Genomic DNA, 13865 nt, shown 5'->3' with positions numbered 1-13865 from the left:
AGGAGCTGGCCTCACTGAGGCAGATGGGGAAGCTGAGAAGACAGGAAGCCGCACACCACTCCACAGGCCAGGGGAGGCACGGCTTTATTTCTACTTCGCATGAACTGAAGGCCTGCAACATTGAGTCAGCTTCCCCATCTCTGCTAGCCTCTACTATAATTGGGTTTTTCTCCTAGAAATTCGTGGAAGGGGTGGGCCAGGCAGCACTGACACGTACAGAGGATTCCCCTCCACGCTTACCAAGTAACAGACAGAGCGTGGGGGTGGTGACCGGGGAGCCTAGGAGGCTGGGCCTATTCCTTCCCTGCTGCTTTAGGCAGCCTTCAGCAGAATCCAGCTCTGCTCCACTCAATAGCTCAAATGACTTAACCAGTGGTTCCTTGAGGGAAGAGATTTTTTTCCGTTTTAATTACAGTGCCGGGCACACATAAGTGCTTAAAAAATCTGTGAGCAATGAATGAGCCTTTCAGAGCCTCCCATTTGCTTCCTCAATCACACCCTGTGGACACTGCCACCCTCTGAGGGGTGGGGGGGCAAGGCGGCACCCCCAGCACTGCCTCCCCTCTCCACTTTGGCTGCTCCTCACACAAGGAGGGTAGAAAGCAAAGACACGGCGAGGGCTCAGTTCTCTCTCCACATCTTGGCTAGATCTCTAAAGGTGACAGGTTGCCATGTAATTTAAAAGCCCCAATGCAGCATCACTGTGGCCATACATGATCCAAGATGCTCCAGTGCGGTACCCACACTAAGATGCAACTACTTCCTGTCCTTGCTATCTGGTAACAGCAGCGAGCACTAAGCATGCACAGCAGGCCTAGACAGGTCATCTCATCTCCCTGCCAACAGCCCCAGGAGGGTCCCTCATCACCCCCATCTTACCAGCCGGGAGGCATAAAGAGAGGTCCTCACCCAAGCCCCCATCAGCAACAGAGCCAACTGCAGCCCAGGCCTTTCTATCCCAGAACCCCAGAGCTCAGTGTCTTGCTTGACTACAGGGTGCCCACCAAGCCTCAGCAAAGCCTCCTGGAATGAAGCCAGGACTAGAGCTACAGCTTGGTAAGGCACAGTCGGAATGCACCCTAGAAATAATCTAGTCAGGGTTTTGTCACACTTTAAACCAGTGGAACTCTCTTATCAACAAAATCTTAAGAGGAACCCATAAAAATGTGTATGTCTATGTATATCCATATCTACTATATCTACATCTATGTGTATGTATGTATCTATATATGTGTGTATGCATATACAACATACATAGACACACACTTATATATGCATTTTGCCTGCCCCGTCTCTTGGCATCAGCAGTTTCTTTAGACCCAGCTGTTCTGCCTGGTAGCACATTATAGTCAGATTTTTGGACAGTAATCAATTTACTTTCTGCCCGTTCTGGACTAGGGAGGTGTTCCTTAACTTTACCACAGTGCTCGAAAACGCCCCCTGCCACTGCAGGCTTTGGAACCAGAGAGCGCCAAGATGAGAAGTGCGACTTGGGTCGATGATTCTGGTGGTCACTGCAGCAGATGCAGGGCTGACTGCAGTGAGAAGACGCCGTGTGACACAAGGTAGCACCCTTGAGAAGGTGCGAGGAGGAGCCTAGTCAGGCTGCTGTCGTTGGGAAGCAAAGTGTGGACACGAGGACCCCTTAAGGGTGACCCCAATGAGCTGAAGCAAGCAAAGGGCAGGAGGAGAGCCGTTGGGAGAATGGGCTCTGCAGCCACAATGCCTGGTTTGCAGTGGCCCCTCCTCTGATGAGCTGCATGACTCTCGGCAAGCCGCCCAACCACTCTAGACCTGGGTCACCTATTTGTAAAATAGGGAAGCAACTGTGCTCATCTTAGGGCAGCGGTCCTCAGCCCTGGGGAGCTGGGAACATGCCAGTGCCTACCCACCCCACACCAAGGGAGCTAGGCGTGCTGGTGGGCCTGGCCCCTGGGATAGCTAAGGCCTCTCCAGGGGATCTCGTGCGCCCCCCAGGGCGGGTTTAGATCAACCACACCAGCAATGTGCTAAGTGGTAAGTGCTGGCAAATGTTAGCTGTGGAGACCACTCCTACTGGCAAGCCACCCGGCAGCTTTCAAAGATCTGAAGAGCTCTCCCTCAGAGGGTAAATTAGACGTTCTCCATGTGGTTCCAAGTGGGGACCTTTCAGAGTCATGTATTTGAGATGAATATCATGTGCCAGCCTAGATGGGTGCATAGGAGGGCCCTGGGTGTCTCTGACTGAGGTGACACCTGATGAAGGTGGGGCCAAGGGGGGCTGCCCCCTAAATGCCCCTCATCCCTGTGAGTCTGGTTTTCAGGCCTTGTGCTGGCACAATCCACAGGACTGGGGACTGGCTGTCTGCACTCAGCGAGGAAGGGTCAGGTCAGCGGTAACTCCAAGACCTAGGCCTGGTGGCTAGGAAATGACCAGAGCATTAATAGGGCGCAGTGAGAGGAGTGGCCATGACAAAGGGGAGGGTCAGGTCAGCGGGGCCTCCTGAGCCATGGGGTGAGTGGTATACGGAAGGGGAGCCTGGGCCACCTGCTTTTGCCACGGCACCTCAATGCCATCAATTGCAGACTTTTTTGTGAAAGGTGTAATCATGGGGAAAATGGCTTCCTCTGCTTAGGACACAAGCAAATGTTTCCTACTCCCCTCATGTCACAGGTGTGGAATCAGAAAGCCTGGCTGGGCCAGGCGTGGCAGTGGGGCAGGGGACCTGGACTCCTACCTGTCCACCCCAAGGAGAGCCACTCTCTGCCCCCCCAGGACCAGGCCTTGTTTTTCCAAATTGTCTCTCCGAAGAGCTCTCATTTTACTACTGGTGTGAAACAAGTGCTGAGATTCCTTTTATAATGTTAAATGAACAGGTGGATGGGAAAAACACGAGACAATCACATCCAATGGAAATAAGACTTTCCTTGAAGATCAAAAGAAGATCAAAAGGAGATTTTAGTCAAGGATTGAGAGGTGTTTCCCTCACTATTTCTAAGGGAAATTATTAGGAGAAAGGGTTTCTGTCCTAGCAGAGCATTAACTATTAATACCTTGACTTACAGACACATGTGCACACACACAAATACTTAAAAGAACTCTAACTAAATTTTTGAAATCTGCCCCACAGTAAAATTCATGTTCTTTTTGATCCACTGTCACTCACAGAGTTTTTAATATAAAATGTATGCATACACGAACGTTCAGCCTGCTGGCAGGCTGCAGCCAGCCAGAGAAAGCCATCCTGCCTAGGCCTTCGGCAAACGTACGAGGGCTCAAGTTTCTAGCAATAAGTTCCTCAAGAGAAAGCACGTTCCTCCTCCTGGCAGTGGAAGAAAAGGGGTGTGGAATGCAACAGCGGGTTGATTCGAGATGATCAGCAGGCTAATGCCACCTTCAGGAATGGTAGTCACTTTCACTCTGAAAACTGCACTGTTATGGGTTGAATTGTGTCCACTCTCCAAATTCATACGTTAGAGTCCTAACTCCCAGCACCTCAGAATGTGGCCTTATTTGGAGATGGGGTCTTGACAGAGGTAATCAAGTTAAAAGGAGATCATTAGGGTGGCCCTAATCCAACCTGACCAGTGTCCTCATAAGAAGAGGAGGTTAGGACACAGACTCACACAGAAGGGCGACCACATGAAGACTCAGAGAGAAGACAGCCATCCACACGCCAAGGAGGGAGGCCTTAGAAGAGACGAACCCTGCTGACACCTTGGTCTCAGCCTTCTGGCCTCCAGAACTGTGAGACAATAAATTTCTGTTACTTAAGCCGCCCAGTCTGTGGTACCTTGTTGGTTGTGGCAGCCCTAGTAAACAAATACATGCACATTTAGAACGTGATCCACGCAGAAGCCGAGAATCACCCCGGCAAGGCCTGCAGCCTTCCCTGCCTGAGGATTTCAGCTGGGAGACCCCCAGAGCTTGAAGCTGACACCTCAGCTGGTGTCTATACTTACTGACTCCTGCAGACTAAAACTGAAATAAGCAGGAACCATGATGCAGTGCTGGGCCCCGAGGCCTCAGAGCTGAGGTTTGGGAGCTAGAGCACCATGAAGCTGACGCGAGGCCATCCCTTCCTTCCTTTGGCCCTGACACTAGTCTGCATTTCTCGCAATTCCTCAGGAGGATTCCTTGTCAAGGCTGAGAGAGGGGGCTCCCTGAGCTCGCACTCCAGAAGGGCACCCTCTGGCACCCTCGTCGTGCCATTTGAGGTCTTGGGACACCTGGGCTTACCACAGCAGCAAGGGGGTACTTCTTGGTGAGTGCACCAAGATGCCACCAATGCAGGCCCGTGTGTCCTTACTGTAGGAGAGACAGATGCCCTCTAACGACCTAAAGGACTCAGGGACTTAGGAATTCCATTCCCCACAATGCGGGCAGGCCAGGGAGCACAGGGTGGTAACCAACCACTGCGTTTACAAAGTAACTTTCAAAACCCTCCAGTCCACCCAACTGACCTACACACGTTGCTGCCCCAGTGTCAGACGTGCCCAAATCCACGTTTTGGGAGCATCTGAAACGACTGTTAATTGCAGGAGTTAACCCTTTGATTTGCAGAAATACTCTCAGTTGCTCATGATTTCTTCTAGACTTTACCATGGCTGTGGATTAGCCCAACCTGGCCCACATCAACCCAAAGATTCAACAGCGATGGTAATGGTGCTCCCTGGAGGTGGCCCTAAGCGGGCCGCACAACCAGGCACTGAGCCCCACCAGTCTGCCTGGAACCTGGCCCACCACTCTCTCTGCCCCATGCTGGGTCAAGGGGCTGAGTCCCTCTGCGTCTCGGTTGCTCATCTGTTACATGGGAATAATAATAGCACCTCTCTCACAGAGGCCTCCAGAGAATTAGAGGAAGCAACAACACGAGAAGGCTCGGAAGAAGGCCTGGCACAGTGAGCAGTGAATGAATATTAGCCGGTACTATCACCCAGGGTGTAGGAATGGAGGGGGGGCGGTCTTAAGCTTTCTGAACGCTGACACAGAGCTCCCCCAATTCCAGGTTCTAGGTGGTGCCAGCCCTAGATCTCCTGTCAACAGGTGATTTGCAGGCAGCTTATCACAAAGACCTCAGTCTCCCGAGGGTACACAGTGTCCAGAAACACTCAGAACAGGCAGAAGGGCTCCTGCCTGGCTGACATCCAACTGCCCCCAAGACTCCAGTCTTTGATGCTTGAGATGAACAGTCTGAACTCAGCTACAAAACACAACCCTGCAGGCACACCTTTCCCTGCCTGTTGTTGGCCCTGAAAGGCCAACTCAGAATACCAGAGAAGGGTTTCCACAGCCAACGCCAGTCTCACTGGGCCGAGGTGGAGACGTCAGCCTCACAAAGTCCGTCCTCACAAAATTTCCTGTCTGGTGGTCAAGGCTCCAAAACGCTTGATAAAGGCCGGATGAGCAAACCAACTATTTGAAGTTCCATCCAAAACAAACCTAAATCCATAATACTTTGAAGTCAGCCTTCTTTACCACTCAAAAGTCAGCCTTCTTTACCACTCGTTTTTAGCCAAAGGCAGGTGCAACTACTGAAAAGTCAGCCATTACAGGTGAGTGAGAACTATTTTTTTTCCTTTTTTCTCAAAGACACAAGAGTCACATGTAGACATTTTTATTTGGGTAGGTCGTGTGTGTGTGTGTGTGTGTGTGTGACAAAGAATGATTTTTAAGCTTTGGCCCAATTCTTAACTTATAAAACCCCATCCAGACGTACCTAAGCACCTGCTCTCTGGAACCCAAGGGGAAGACTTGTCCTCACTGGCAATGACACCCTTTTTATGGTGGGAGCAGGAGTGTCAGGAATTCTGACAGATAGACCACTGAAAATGGTTTCACTGAAAACCAACAAACTAAACAAGTTCACATTGGGCCTGATCTCAGATTGGTTAAAACTCCCATTGGGGCCCATTAAGTCATGTCCTTGGCACCTTTCACAACATGGATTATTCATCAGCAATGGTGAAAAGCCCCGAATTTATTTCAACATGGTTTAAACCCAATTTATATGTCAGGAAGCACAGTGTCATCCACATGCAAGTAGGTAATAGTGTTTTCTTAGGTATAGTTCTTGCTTCCCTTAAAGACAGAGTCCTCTCTAAGGTCTGGTTTCCATTAATATCACTATCAGCGTGCAAACAGACAGATCTCTCTGCCTCAGTGTCTCTCACTGGTGGAGAGGTGAAACTCTAAGAAGCACTAATACCAAAATGAGAGCAAAGGATTGCCTTCCCCTGGAGGAACATGGAAGCATTACATAACTTTGCCAGCAATTCTTGGTGAAATGGGGAAATAGACTCTTACACATTTAGAAACAAAATTAGAATAACTCAAAGAATTCAAAAGCTGTGGCGATCACGGTGTGGTGACTGGTCTCAGGCTGTGGAAACAGGGAACTTCCTCTTGTTGGAGGTTCTGCTCACAAAACAAGTGCAAGGGACACGACACCAGGCACAGAGGCCCATCAAGGAAGAAGGTGTTCACAGCCTGCTGAGCAGAGACTGGACTGTCCGGGCACCTGTCACCTAGTGCACACGGTACACAGTAGGAGCTCAATCACCAGACTGGAAATTCCAGATTCTCCAGGAACGTGCCCTTGAAGATCAATCTGCTTCTAGAACATTACATCCTAGCCCGGGAAAGAATATGTATCCTCTCCTCAAAAGTAACAGAAAGTGATAACTTAAGCACTCTCACCTCATTTCACTTTCTGCTTTGGAACATACACACTCACACTTGCACACACACTCTCACATACATGCTTGTGTGCACTCACACTCACATTCACATGTGTGCACAGACATGCACACACACTCACACACAAACACACCCATTTTTGAGGAGGAACTCACTATCAACCGGACAGATGACACATTGTCACCTTTTCTTACTGGTAAAGAAATTCCTGCACCAGAAACACACACACACACACACACACACACACACACACACAGAGCCCTAAACCTTTGCAATTGCTGATGCAGTTCAACTACATTTAGGAAAGTTTGAATTTGACTAAATTTCCTTTTTTTAACAGTGAAAATACAGTCAAAAAGAAAAATAGCATTTCCCACTGTTTACCACCATAAAGAGAACAAAAACTTCTTACTGCTTTGCTTGTCCTTTTCTTAGAATAAAAAATGACCACTTCCAACCACACGAAAAATGGTTAAATGCACACAGAGAATGTTCAAGTTTTCATATATTGTAATAAGATATTTTTGGATTAATACTCAGGTTAGCCCAATATTATCAACTTCACGGCACTGAGTTGTTCTCACTAAGATCACAGTGGCTCACCCGCTGTAGGCACTGACTTGCTAGACCACAGGATCAAGGCAAAGAATCTCTGGCAAAGTCACCAGGACTAGAAACAACAAGATCTTACTATAGAACCAAACTTACACTGTCCATGAAGTAAACACAGTTGATATTATAAAACATGGTATGTCTCAGATAATTATATCACCCACCTAATCAGATTGCTTAGAATATCCACACTTGCTGGAATTAAAATTTTAGTCGAAATACAGTTGTGTTCTCAAAGTAATTTTCTTTCTCATAGTCTTTCCTGTTACATATTTAATATACTTCAACAAAATTATGTGATTGCTAAATTTGAGAATGCAAATGTCCCACAGTATAAATTATGAGCTTAGAAACATACTTTGTATGTAAAAGAAAACCATGCATCCTCCTGTAAAGGCTTCATGTTGACCGATCCAATGAACACACCCAGCCAGCTGTCTTTGTCCTCCACTTAGATGATGGATTGAGAATGCACAGCCGAGAATGTAGCTAATTTAATTAAAGACTGACAACCTGAAAAGCTTAAGGAAAAAGCAGCTCCGGTACAAGAACTATTTTGCAAACTATACTTTTTCACCTCTCGTTTTCCTGTGGTACAGATGATTTGGGGAGCACGTGCAGGTAGAAACAAAAAATAATAATAATTCTGTCTCCTACATATTTGGAATTTTTAAGTCATTTTTCTAAGCTCCTTGAATTCTTTCAAGTGACTTAGGGGAGGACTGAGTCTCCCTCATAAAGGAAACCGTGCACTGTTACTGCCTGAGAGCCCCTGGCACCCAAGAACGTTGGTGGGAATTTGGTAAAATGTATGTGCGAAGTGGAGGTAAAGCCACACCACCATCTTAGGCTCAGTGCAGGTCTAGACATTCAGTACATCTTTTCGAGTAGCTTCTCGGACTCCTTTCAGCCTAGGAGAGTTTCCATACTGGTTTCATCTTTCCTCTTGATCGGGAGCACGCACCAGGCACTAACACACATGCACACACCCACACACGCCTGGGACGAGCTGGCTACGGCAGCTTGTGATCTCAGCTCTGTCTGCAAGCCTCATAGTCACTGCTCCAGACGGCAAGAGACAGATGGTCCCATGGGTGTGGCCAGGGGAGTGGGCGATAATCCACTGGTCCATCCAAGAGACAAACTGGAGGAAGATGCTTTCTCAGTAAATTAACCAAGACAGATGTCACCTCCTGGATGGCTCCTCCCAGACAGTGACGTGGCTCTTCCGGCAAGGCCTCAGGTCTGGTTCTCCCACTGCTCTCGGGAAGGCCTGCCCTTCCCCACCCCCACCTGAAATTCCAGCACCCACCTGACATTTCATGTCCTATTTCTGCTTTATCATTTAATCCTCAGCACCAATGCTATTCCACCGTCTGCCTAACTTACTTACTTACACAGGTGGCGTCAGCGTTGTGAGGGGAAAGACACTGGGCCTGCTTTGATCAATGCAGAGCCCAGAACTGCCTTTGAAGCACAGTCAGTGCTCAATAAATATATGCTGAAAGAATGAAAAATCAAAAAAATTAGTCTCTGAAAAAAATAATTTTTATATAAAATTATCAGCCTAGGGAACTCCTAATTCTGCAGAAATGACTGTGCCTATGTTATAGATGAACTAGAAACTTCCAAATGTACAGAGGCTAAGTGCATGCAGCTTCATGGGCAGGGTTGCAGGTCTGAAGGAATGTGTGTGAAGCGACAGCAGATGCCCAGTGCAAAAGGGGAGGCCTGGGTGCTGGAGAGCCCCGCTCCATGCCAACTCAGGAGGTGACAGAACCCAGAACTGGCTCCCGGCTCTGCCCTGACTTGGGCGGAGGGGGCCTTGGGAGAACCTCCTGACTTCACACTTTCTGTTTCTCGTCTATAAAAGGGTGTGATAATCATTACCTCACAAGGTTTATATTTAAAAACATGTGAAGTTGTTTCTAAAATGTTTGTGCTACTACAAATGTGAGAGGCATGACGAGGTCTGGCGCCTGGGAAGTCTGAACAAACGTGAGTTGTTACTGTGAGAGGTTCGTGTGCAACACCGGGGTCCCTCTCTTACTTCTGGGATAATGCCAATCTGACTCAACCTTTAAATCACATGTTTATTTTGAAGTCTCGATATCTATGTTTCCTTTGCCAGAGCCCAGACGGCTGGGTGGTTTAAGGTCCCAGAGCCATTGCCCATGTCTGGGGGTCTTGTCCTTGGATTCGGGGTTCTGGGCGGGCCACGCATGCCGCCTTCCTGCTTCTAGCCCCTCAATTCTGTACAATTTGTCCAACATCCTTCATTAAATACAACCCTATTTCCACCTCTAAGACACCTTCCGACCTGTGTCATTGCCTAAAATACCTGGCACCCAACCCTCCCCACCCTAGCCTTCAGAATACGTTTCAAGCCCCTCTTTCTGGAAGCCTCCCTTGACCTCTTTCCACCCCTAAATCCCCTAAGAGGAGACCCCAGGATTCTTCTCACTGCTCAATACTGGAAGTCTGCTGGTGAACAGGCCTGAGTCTCCAAGGTAAATTATTAGACCCTGCAGCACATGGACCACGTCCCTCTTTCTCAGCATCCTTCTCAAAGCAAATAAGCACTTCGTAAATAACTTCTGGAAAGGGAGAGTGGAAAGAGGAGCTAAGCTTTTGCCTTCTTGGTAGAGGGCACTGGAGGGACGCTGCAGGAAGAAAGGGCTAGCCTTGGGGTGGAGGGGAGTGTGGGTTTATTCTCCATTGCCAGGCCCCTCCAGGAATCTCCAAGACTGGAGCCTGCAGGGCACAGTTTTCTCTGGGACTTGGCCTGTGCATGCTTTCTTCAGCTCTCAGCTCAAGGTAACCAGAGTCCCTGAGGGCTTGGGCCTGGTACCCAAACTGGGCTGCTGCTCCCTGCACCCTTTACTGGGCCCCCTGTGTACGCAGGCCTGGGCTCCATGGGACCAGCTGTCTAGAGAGCTGCCACCCGGCCTTTGTCCACTGCAGCGGCGGGAGCCACAAGCAGAGGCTGGCATCCCTAGTGCCCAGTGGCCAGCAACTGCCCCTGGCATCTCCCAAGTTCCCTGGCTCGGCACTTCCCCGTGGATGGTTCCCCTGTACCCTGAGGGAGGGCCGACTTCCAGCTGGCACAGCCCCTCAGAAGCTTTTCTACCATCACCTGGGCGATGGTCGTCCCCCTGGCTGTGAGAACAAGACTCAGCCTGGGGGGCCCTCTTCCCTGTGCTCTATCTCAGCCCCAGGGCCAGTGCTTGCTCCTTGTATCAGCCACGTCTGTATTCTTGCAAGTCTTTACTTCTTTCAACAAAGTCCTCCACTGGAATTCTTGACATCAAACTTTCCCTGCCTAAATCGTGTGTGGTTTCTGCCTCCTCCATGGAACCTGACAGATACACCTAGCCCTTGCATTAATGCCAAGGTCCTCTCTTATTCTTCACCTAAGTTTTGCAAATTGCTTCTAATTTAAGTTTTCCGAGGGGCCACCACTTTCAAGTGACCAGTCAGCAAAGTGGCAACACATCACTTTGTATTGGACAGGAGTCAGTCTTCACTTGTCTGTCTGAGACACTAGCTGACTCCATTCTATGAAAAAATCAATTAAATACAGAGAACTGAAATATTCTTGGCATTGTAAAATTGAGGTCAGAACCTTGGTTTTCCAGTTGTCAGGTCTGTAAAAGTCAGAGACTTCCTATCTTTATTTTCCATGACACGGTTCGTATATTTCAGAATAATAATGTATGAATGGAAATTCAGGTAGCAGAAAAATGTCTTCGGACGTTTAGGGAAAGAGGAAAAAAAACAAAACAGAAAGTGAAAAAATATACCAATAACAAGGACTAGAATGTGCATGCATATTGAAGATTTTGGGTGCTGATAGAGAAACTTTTTTTAAATCAGAATTGTTTGGGTTGCTAATTTTGGCCATTTTGACTAAATTATGGCTCAACTTCATTACTGCTTCGGACATTCACAGGGCCCTACGGAGGGTGATATAGGATGTGTCTGTCTGCAGCCATCCTTAAATTATAAACATCTGACTTACAAACAGCTCATTTATAGAAAGCACCATGGAGCTACGAAGTGTTTCAGTTGTTGTTTGGGAAAAAAGTGGGCAGGGGAGCCTTTAGATATTACTGGGTTCAGTCGTCGAATAAAATTGGAAGATATGAAACAAGGAAGTTATTCTTGAGAGTTGACCAAAGAGATACACCTGTGGCTTTCCTTCACCCACTACCCCAAACACGTACACTCTGCTCTCCAGTTTTCAAATGTCACTGTCTTCCGTATTGTCTGAGGTTTCACCCATTAGCTATTGACACGCACTCATCTATGTTACAGTCCTCTGTGCTCCTCTGGATGGTTAAGGTTCTAGCCTGTGCAGCCCGTGCCTCCTCCTATCCCCGTGTGGGCTGAGATCACAAGAACCGGGAGGAAGACACAGTACTCTGCTGATTTCAGGGTTAGTCCACACGACGATCTGTGCCCTGAAGAGGCCTGAGGAACTTTGGGTTCTGGGACCCTCCCAGGCATGGTTGAGATAGGCAGCCTAGGACAGGGCAGGTGTTAGCAGAACAAGCTTGGGCAAGCCCATTTCCCTTCCATACACTTCCTGATCCTGGAAGCTCATGCTACTTTAATGTCACCTGGAGTTTACACCCCTGCATCCTCTGCACAGGCCTAGAGGTGGGAGCACGAACAGAAGGTTAGAAACCCCTGACAGGGGTTTGAATTTTCCGGCCACAAGGCTGCTGGTGAATGCAGGTGGTCAGACCCCACTTCCCTTCCTACGTCTCACTCTCACGGCTGTGCATTTCTGAGCTGTGGCTGATGCTCCTCTAGGCAGAATTCAGTTACAGAAGACTGACGCTGAACTCAGAAACACCCCTGAGGAGAGCGACATACTGGGAACAGGCCATTACTTCTGCTGTGTTGCCGTTTAGTGAACTAGAGCAACAGCTGGGTAAATGTCGACAGTCAGCTGGTCAAATATGTCCCTCATAACATTAAAGGGACTCCTGTCCCAAATATTGTTTTGAGAATCTCAGAAGTGTACAGTGGAAATCAGAGTACTAAAAACTGGGTCCTGTTCCCCTCAGCTGCAGGCCAGTCATGAGCTCAGGTAGGTCAGAGATCCTGTCTACAAGGAAAAGCGGCCTGGCCTGATGGAGGGGCAATACAGGTGCTCTGAAGCCCAGAGGGCCGGCGTGGGCGATACTACATGGACATGGTGTCTGGAATGCTCTGGAAGTGTGGGGGCACTTACGAGGTCGGAGAAGCCACGGACCACCTGCCGCCGCTTCAGGTTGGTCTCTCCGTCCAGGTTGGCGGTCTCGATGTGGCACAGCCCGTCAGGGTCGCTGGAGGAGAGCAGCAGAATGTCCGCAGGGATGATCTCGTTGCAGCGAAGACGCACAAAGTCTCCCACGCGGATTTCTTTCCAGAATCGGTTCACGTACTGCTTTTCTTCCCTGGTAAAGAGACTGTCATTAACAAGACTGGCAGGAGGCTGACGGTGGCCGAATCTGGGTGATGGGCACACTTAACAATTCTTTCTACTTTCTAGTATGTTGAAAATTTCCATAATAGAAAGTGTTTTAAAAAGAACATTCATAAAGGCCACATACAGTATGACTCCTTATACATGAAATATCCAGAAGAGGCAAATCCATGGAGATAGAAGGTATATTAGTGGTTTCCAGGGGCTAGGGGAATGGGAAGTGGGTAGAAATTATTGACTGGGTACAGGTTTCAGTTTGGGGTGGTTAAATTGTTCTGGAACTAGGTAGTGGCCATGGTTGCACAACATTGAGAATGCACTAAATGCCACTGAATTGTACACTTTAAAATGGTTAAAATGTCCACTCCTAGGTATATACCCCAAAGAATTAAAAGCAGGGACTCAGATAGATACTCATAGCAGCATTAGGCACAACAGCCAAAAGGTAGAAAAAACTCAAATGCCTAACAACAGATGAATAGATAAGCAAAATGTAGTATATCCATACAACGGAATATTGTTCAGCTGTGAAAAGGAAGGAAATTCTGAAACATGTTACAATATGGATGAACCTTGAGGACATTATGCTAAGTGAAATAAGCCAGTCACAAAAGGACAAACACAGTCTGACTACACTTCTATGAGGTACCTACAATAGGCAAATTCATAGAGACAGAAAGTAGAACCTCTCTACATCTCACTGTCCTCATCTATAGAATGGAGATAAACCAGATGTGTCCCCTCCGCATCATTCAAGATGAAGTAGATAACATAGCCAGTCACTCAGAACAATGCCCAACATAGTCAGCTTTCAACACCTGTTAGTTACTATGGTTTTTTTTTGGTGAGCAAGATTGCCCCTGAGCCAACATCTGTTGCCAATCCTCTTTTTGCTTGAGGAAGACTGGCCCTGAGCTACCATCTGTGCCCATCTTCCTCTATTAGTATGTGGGTCACCACCACAGCATGGCTTGATGAGTGGTGTAAGTCTGCGCTCAGGATCCAAACCCGCAAACCCTGGGCCGCCTCAGCAGAGCAGGTGAACGTAACCACTACGCCACTGGGCGGGCCCCCTGTTAGTTACTATTAATAGATATT

At 48.2% G+C, this 13865-nt stretch overlaps 1 protein-coding gene across 1 annotated transcript in view; it reads right to left on the bottom strand.

The window, feature by feature from the left end:
• ATP10A (ATPase phospholipid transporting 10A (putative)) overlaps window positions 1–13865 on the bottom strand; it is a 157186-nt gene that overhangs the window by 79227 nt on the left and 64094 nt on the right. Inside the window, exon 2 of the mRNA XM_058542250.1 lies at window positions 12534–12738. Within this exon, the coding sequence (XP_058398233.1) occupies window positions 12534–12738 (205 nt within the window). The remainder of the gene's footprint in view (window positions 1–12533; window positions 12739–13865) is intronic.

Source organism: Diceros bicornis, chromosome 5, assembly GCF_020826845.1.
Source record: "Diceros bicornis minor isolate mBicDic1 chromosome 5, mDicBic1.mat.cur, whole genome shotgun sequence".
NCBI lineage: Eukaryota > Metazoa > Chordata > Mammalia > Perissodactyla > Rhinocerotidae > Diceros > Diceros bicornis.
The sequence above is the reverse complement of the archived record's forward strand: the minus strand, read 5'-3'. Positions and strand labels throughout refer to the sequence as shown.